General features: G+C 38.4%; 1 protein-coding gene across 1 annotated transcript in view; it reads left to right on the plus strand.

Annotated features, from left to right (window-relative positions):
- ZFHX4 (zinc finger homeobox 4) overlaps positions 1 to 8,379 on the plus strand; it is a 211,127-nt gene that overhangs the window by 29,286 nt on the left and 173,462 nt on the right. The window contains exon 3 of the mRNA XM_019527824.1: positions 1 to 89. This exon is cut by the window's left edge and continues 414 nt beyond it. Within this exon, the coding sequence (XP_019383369.1) occupies positions 1 to 89 (89 nt within the window). The remainder of the gene's footprint in view (positions 90 to 8,379) is intronic.

Consider the following 8,379-nt stretch of genomic DNA (forward strand, 5'->3'; position numbering starts at 1 on the left):
ATGCCTGTGACTACTATACCAACAGTGTGGATAAATTGCGCTTACATACTACCAATCACAGGCACGAGGCAGCCCTGAAACTATACAAGGTAAGCCTAGTGACAGCAATTTAAGTTGGCACAAGATAGCAGAGGAAATTAACTGTTTCCATCCTAGCAGAACAAGACGTTGATTAATCAGTGAATTAAATAGTTGTTGAATATGTTTATAATCAAACAAAAATATTATGCTGTGTAGTCAAGAGGTACTGCACCTGGAAATTTTTATAGATTTACCTTATGCCCTGTTTAGTTTTCACTTTCTTTGAACAAAAAAGTGCATGGCTAAAACCCTAAGTCAAAAATAACATTGCCACATAATGCATGGCTAGAGCAATTTTATATCTATTTTATAATTATAGCAGCCTTTGTCAGCTAAATTTTAATTGCAGGCTTTTTTTAGCCACAGAGAATGATGAATAGTCCATGCCATGTATCAGAAAGAAGGTGACTTTCTGTCATGGATATCTGTTTGCGGACTATATCACAACCAAACTATTTTATACCAGTATTTACTGTAAACGCATGCACACATTGCATTATTACCAAGCGTATTCAAAAGCAAACAGTGTTATCCTTTTGTCTGCCCTTCTTTTTCAAACCAGTAATGATTTTTCACAAACATGAAAGGGTGTGGTGTAGATACATATGTTAGTAGAATGGCAAATATATTTTTATCTTTACTGGAAAAAACTATGCAGATGTAATGAATGTGTGGGAGTGGTGAACACCATTTATTACACAGCTTGTCATGACTTTTTCCAAACCCTAATTACTGGGTAACTTATTTTCTGCAGTGTGTTTACTGGATTGGCTTGATTGTCTTGGTTCATGTACAAAATATAACACATTCATTTCCAAGATGAATAACTTTGTAACTTATTAGAAACTTCTTTTGTCTAGAGGATATTAAAATTCAGAAAATATTGCAAACCATTAGTCACTCTAACAAGCTCTAAATATGATTAGAAAATCCATTTTGCAAGTGTTATCTATTGATTTATACTAGAATTTTTTGATAACTAAACTATCAGGAGTCAGCTGCTGATTGTAATACCTATGCTGTTTTTCTAATCATATTGAAAATTTATACATGGACAAAGCATGGATAAAAACCTTAGCAGTTCTTTCATTTGGGGAAGATGTAATAGAGTTTGACCTACCTAATTCAAATGTTAGCTTGAATTATGCAGGTCAAAATTTAGATTTGAGATTAATTATATGATAACCGCAATACTTAGGGATTTTGCTAGACAAAAATGAAGACAGCACATTTTTAGTAATAATACAGTTTTAGATCCACAACTTTCTTCCATAACTGTGACTGTTCTTACCTATTTAATCTGATTTCATTTTAAATTAACTTATCCATAGTTACAGGGAAATTTTTTAGGGAGTTGCTCATTCCCATTTTCAAAAATAACAAAATTTCTGAGTCACTTTTGAAAATGGGGGTTAAATGCTTCAACTGTTGTTTTTCAGTCCCCAGGTTCATCTGCAGATTTGCATGAAGTAAACAGGATTGAAAGCCCCAAATTATCTACCCTTTCAACATAACACTTTTTTCCTTCTCCCTCTAAAACTGCCTTCCCAAAAAAAATCCTGGCTCAGTGAATTTGGTTTTAGAGCATATCTTTTAGGGTCTCAAGGACAAAAAAGGGAGTGATATTCAGATTCCAGTACTTCTTAATGAAAATGCCCTGCCATATGTCCACTCATTTTTCAACTTTTGTTTTGCTATAATTCAGTTGAACTTTAATGATGTAGTATAGTACACTGAGATGGACTGTCTCTAAAGTAGACTAGGCCCAAACGCTTTAGGGCCAAATGCACTTCAGTGTAGAGGGGCTACAAAAGGGTCATAGGTGGTATGGCCTATGCATTTATTTGATGTATTTCTTTAAGGCCTAGACTTATGTGAGTAAGTAAGACTCTCAGCTTATATATATAATGAATTAGCAATAGTTCAAGTAGTTTTTTATATTTGGAATTAGCAATAGCAAAAATAAATCTTGCAAGGTCAAAACATTCTGACTTCTCATGGTTTAAAACAGAACGCAGCGGTCTTGATCCTACAGCCCCTCCCCATTCCCAAAGTGACTTTGGTGTGAGTTGAGGGTCAATAATCAGGCCTTTAGGTAGGATTTTTACAAGATTTTCAAAGTCTATAAAGTTACCTGCTGGCAGACTTGATAGTCTTGTCAGGTCTTGGTGAAGTAGTTGACACCAATTCAGTTGTAAACTTTTTTCTCTTGATACATCAGATAAACTTTTAGAGTACCTAGGAAAAAACATTAATTTGTATGAATAATAGATACATGCCTTGGGAGTGATATAGAATATTCATGAATTGTGTTTATATTCAAGCAGCTCCTCTAACTCTTTTAAATTAAGATGCTGTGAATATGGTTTAGTAATAAAATTTAATACTAAAACCATATGAGAGCACAGAAGGAGACACTGTGACTTTGCTCCTTTGTTTTGTCAAGCACCTCAAAGATTTTTTTCTTTTGTTATTTATATTTATTTAAATGTTATTGTTCATGAATTTTCTTTTTATAAATGTTACCATAACAGCTTGATTTTCTTTCTGTGCTTAACTGTTGATGGGATAAAAGGATGTCTTTTTCTAAACATAGCTTTTAAAGCTACCATGAACATCAGAGCTTCTCTTCAAGAGCTGTATAATTTTAGGCAGTATCAAAATGTCACTTTTAAAATTAGATTCAAAACATGGCAAAGTTAAAACCTTTAGCTGTTTTCTAAGTTATAAAAAAAACCAAAACTCACTCATTCCAGTATTACAGTATTCAAGTGGTGTTCGTAATGTGACTGCTAGGAACCAGAACAAAGAGAGTCTTACCCTGAATGAACTCTGCTTGGGCTAAATGAAGTTCTAAAAGACTTGCATTTGGAATGCTGAAGTATGGTATTAGAAAATTAAACCACAGAAGAGTTGTGAATCCTTTGCAGTATCCAGCAAGAAGCATTCAATCATTCTACAAGCAAATAGAAAAAGACTCTATAGCAACAAAGTACATTTCCATTCTCCAGGAGGCAGAGTGAGTCTTCTGCAGACTTAGGAAGCAGAGACAGGACAGTGATCTTTGTTGCTATAAAATATAGATAATTTTAACTTCTCTAGGGGAGACATTTTGTAGCTTAGCAAAATACTTTGTGATGTGCTGTAACTGCATACATCTTACTCTGTATTCGTAAAGTAGTTTTCAAATAATTTTAATATGCCAGCAGTTAAGGTGGTCACATTTTGTGTATACAAACTTGTGGTTGATGAAAAAGTTAGTTAACTGAATACTTAACAAACATGGTCTAGTGCTAGCCAGACGATTTTGTAATCACAGAATAATAACAAAATTGGATGCCCCAATTTGTGTTATTTAGTTACTAGGTAACAGCTTTAATGGAAATTAATTTTATGGGGTATTTACATCACACCATTTTACATAACCAGTTGTTTAAGGGAACTTGACAAGCAGTATTTGATAGATTCTGCTTGTCAAGTATCTACCAGATACTCAATACCAAATACACAATACTCAGCTGTGAAAACTACTTCACTTTTCCTTTATTGACAAAATATTGACTCATAACACTATTAATGCTATGATTGTCAGTTCAGTTTGAATTGACCACTTTGCTTCTTGTGTTCTGAAAAGGCAAAGATATTACCCAAAAGGAGAATGACCTAATTCTAGTTGAAGAAGGTTAAAGGTGAAAGGTTACCTCAAAGCATCATCTGCCTAGCTGCTTAACTTTAAACTGATCAATTTAATGAAAATCTGTTTTACAGATGGTGTTTTAATGTCTTTGGCAGGATTTAGGCAGCTTTAACATTAAACGTATGCTAGTAAAAATTATTTCTTTATTTGACCAGAACAACACCTTTTCTTTTATGTTTTAAGGTAAAAGGCATGTGGGATGTGGTATTTTGGCAAGAAACCCAAAAGCAAAAAGTGTTGATGATCTTTCCATATGGGCTCAAAAACAGAATACCTTTATGTCTATTGCTAACGATGACTGAGGAAACAAACAAAGCTGTGTTCATTTTTCACCGTAATGTTTTACTTTGAATCCATAAAAAGGAATTTAAGTCAGAACTGCCCTTGAAAAAAGCTTCTCTTCATTGCCTAAGGTGGAATGCAACAGCACTCAGAAAATTTTATACCAGGTAGAGCAAGCTAATTGTGCCTTTAAGCCCTGTCTATTGGCAGATTTGCATCATTTTCATTTCATTCTCAAAATATTGAATAAAGGATAATATTTTAATCTTATTATTTAATTATAGATGCCATAAACAATAGTGAAAGTAAGTTGCTTACAATGGGTAAAAATTACATGATGGAGATTCCCCTAATAAGCAAAGGGGCAAATTCTTAGGGCTGTTGGAAATCAGTAAAGCTCCTTTCACCCCAATTGGCCTCCCATAATTTTACTTAAGATAATCAATACAAGTGGAAAATTTTGTTCCATCTGATTGTAAAATATGCAAGTCAAAATAAATTTCTTAGGCTTTTAATGCAGAACTGTCATACTTAGCTCTGTAATTTGCTAGAGCTCTATATCCCTTCTTGCAATGCATCTTTAAATATTACACATGCAGTCATGGTCTGTGCATAACAGTCTTAAAAGTGGTACCCTTTATTTTATATTGACCTTCCAACTTAGTTAAAAAGAGTTTACAATGAGTCTTTGTTTTGTCCACAAATGATCATAAACACATTTCTAAAGAGCACAATAAAATGAGATAATCACAAATGTATAACATCACATATTGAAAGGATAGACGAACAAATGGGGCTTTTACTAAATTTTATAGGATGGATTTATAGTCTATTCTTGGGTCACTTAGGGCCAAGAATTTTCACGGTCAGCTGCTTGGTCTTGCTAGCTAGCATCCTCTGCAGGAAATGCATATACCATGCAGCACCTGCTCTTCAGCTGGGGTTGTACTCCTATGCTGTTTAAAAGTGAGGTGTCCACTTCTCGTCTGGTTCAAAGTCAAAAGCTTAATTATACTAGCTTTCTTCTGCATCTGTCATCAGTGAAGCAGAATAGTCTGTCTGGATTCCATAATGCTGTTTGCATATTTGGATTTTAAATTGGCTAGGGATATTGAATGCATTTATCCCGTGCAAGGAGGCATAAGTGGGATTTAGTCCTTAGGTAACTTTTAGTGTAACGGTTCCCTAAGGAATATTGCTTGGGTTTTCTCATTATCCTTGTTATGGATGAAAGCATCATTGTTAGGAATTAAAAACTGGAGGTATGACATTATGTGGGGGAAACATCAAAATGAACCAACAGCCCCAATCACTTTGTTTGCTTTTTTCTGTTGGTCATGAACTGATGATACCTTGCTCAATTTGGTATTAATACAGTCACGTTATTTTCATTTCAATAGTCCTGCACCAACTTTGTAATTTAAAATCAAATATCCCAGATATGTGCCATTCCAATTATTGAACAGTCATTGTCCCAGTATGATGGTAAAAGAGGTCAGGAGATTGTGCGGCACTTATTTGCATAAAAATCATTGTGAAAGAGGAAATTGGAATATGTCTGTACAACTGAGGAGCCAAAACATTTTTAGCTTAATCTTTTTTTAGCCAATTGTTTAGATGAAGAAAGCGCTTTTTAGAAATAAACAAAAGTTATTCTTTTATGTTGCTAAACATAAACCTTATGATAGAAAATATTTCACTTTTTATATTTATTTCACATATATGTTCATATGAGGGTTGAAGTACTCTGTGAAATTTAATTCCCATTGCTAGTTTAAGTTATTGTAATTCAAATTATGCTATTGTGCTTATGTACAAAGATAAAACAAATGTTGAAATAATATTTTGTGTATTAGACTAATATATGTATGCATCTACTCTATGTACTTATGCATAATAGATAAGTACATTGATTAAAAACCACAAGTTGGTGGCTAGCTAAATAGCAATTTCAAATCACTCTCTTCTTTAAATTAAAAATGTAATTGAGAAATTGTCATGAATATCAACCTGTTGTTTTTAGCTCCATATGTATTTTTATTTTTATAGTATGCACACATATATCACCTGATTTTTAGACATGCCCTAATAGCTTCTAAAAGACATGTCAATATTATGTTCAGCTTTTGGTACATCAGCAAAGCAGAAAATACATTTAAATGGGTGCCTAGAGTATCATACTATGTGTTTCCAGTAAAACAATGATGTGAAACCCAATTGAAACCTAATCCTGCATCAGGATATACAACCCTGCTATGTGAAAAGATCCTATACTAGGCTGTGCAGATACCACTTCCAGTATGAAAGAGGTTTCCCAGTGAAGCACTAGCTGTTTGCCCTCATGCATAGCAAGAAAAGTGAGTATGTTAAAGGATGGAAAAACTGGTGTTAAGGGGATGAGCTCAATCCTGTTTACTTCATATGCTAGACATACATAATGGCTAAATAGAAGCCATCCTGTGTTCTTGGAGCTATTTCACCACTACCTTAGGAGAAGTATGTAGTTATTTCTGACTTAGATCCAAAGTAGGGAGGTATGTAAATACATAAGAATTGTGGACTTAATCAACTGCTCACAACCAGCCTTGCACCACAGGCTTTTTGTTATCTTATGCAGTTTTGTTTTTGTTTGATATTATCTCCTATACAATGGAGTTGGTTTTCATAACATTTAGTGAATGCTGTTTACCAAACCTTACAGACCCCCTTTCCACATGTTTTAACAATTAACTCTGAAAAACTGGGGGTATCTAAATGTGCAGAGTAATTAGCTCTACAGTAAAGTGTCACTGTCTACACATGTGGTACTATTAGGTCAGAGTAAATTAATTAACTCCGCCTTAGGATAGTAGTGCCTAACCCAAGTGATCTCCTATGGTGGGATTATTTAGTCAGCTGTGATGCATGTGTTGACAGTGACCAGGGCTGGCTGGGACATGAGGGTGCTTCAGTGCAGAGGCTGCCTGCTGACTAGCCCCACACTGTAGCACCCTCATGCCCCAGCCTGCCCCTTTGCAGCATGTTGAGCCATGGTAGAGCAGCTCCAGGCTGCAGGCTGATTTCTCCCCACCCCCAACAATACCCCCAACTCCCCTGCTAGCTGGTGCTGTGCCACCCCAGCTCAACGTGCTGCAGCCCTGGGTGCATGTGTAAATGCTGTGCCTGGGTACAGTAAACATGCCCCCCACCCCCACAGGAAAATCTGCAGGAGAAGAGCCATGGGGGAGAGGGGGGCTGGGGCTTGGGCTGTACTCAGGATGGGCTGGGTCATGGGGCACACAGAGCCTGGCAGCTCCTCCAGGGGCATGGGTGGGTGGATCCTGCTGCTGTGTGCACCATGGGGGAGGGGGACACCCCTCCCCCCCTTGGCTCTCCTGTGCCATGACCCTGGATGAGCTCCTGGGCTCTGATTGCCCCAAGACCTGGCCCGGCCAGGCTGGGTCATGGGAAAATCAGAGCCCAGCAGCTTGTCCAGAGGTGGAGTGCAGTGCTGGGAAGCCAAGGAGGGAGGCATGTGCCCCACCAATCTTTGCACTGGGCAAGGGTGGGCTGCAGCTGTGAGTTGGGGTCTGCCTGCTCCCAGCCTCTATGCCTTGCTGCCTCTGCTTTGAAAGTGGTGCAGCGCAATGCCATGTGCCTCACTGCAGCAGCAGGACTCACATGGTGCTGTGCTGTGCTGCTTTCAAAGCAACGGTAGCGAGGCGTGGAGGCAGGGAGCAGGTAGAGCCCAGCTCACAGCTGCAGCCCACCCTTGCCCCATGCAAAGACTGGGGGGGGCACATGCCCTCCCCCTTGACTCCCTGTCATTGTGCCGCACCTGTGGAGGAGCCACTGGGCTCCGATTGTCTTATGACTCGGCCCAGCCAAGGCTCCATTCCCCATGAATGAGGCCCCGGCCACATTGGGTTATGGGACAATCCCCACAGTGCAGCAGGGAGTGAGGCAGGATCAGGTATGAATGATTTGTCCTTGACCCCGCCCCCCTGTGTCCTGCACTGTGGGGGGGGGGGTCTCGATCTAACCCCCCTTCCCCCCCCAGCAAGCCCAGGTAAAGAAAGAAAGTTACCTGCCTGCTGGGCTGGCTGCAATCCTGGTTGTACACGGTATCTGGATGTGTGTGCCCCTCCTCCCTGCTGCAGAAGCCTGCAGCCAGGTTGCCTTCTAGCCATACCTGCTACCCCCTGCATTTGGGAGTGCTGAGCCCCGTTAGCCCCGCCCTTCCACGGCCTATGATTCTGATGTACCCTATGCTTCTAAATACTGTTTAAGTAGTTCTCAAACTTTTTAGATTCAAGTCACCCCTCTTTTGACTCAAGGCA

Source organism: Gavialis gangeticus, unplaced genomic scaffold, assembly GCF_001723915.1.
Source record: "Gavialis gangeticus isolate Ggan-Ray unplaced genomic scaffold, GavGan_comp1, whole genome shotgun sequence".
Lineage (NCBI taxonomy): Eukaryota > Metazoa > Chordata > Crocodylia > Gavialidae > Gavialis > Gavialis gangeticus.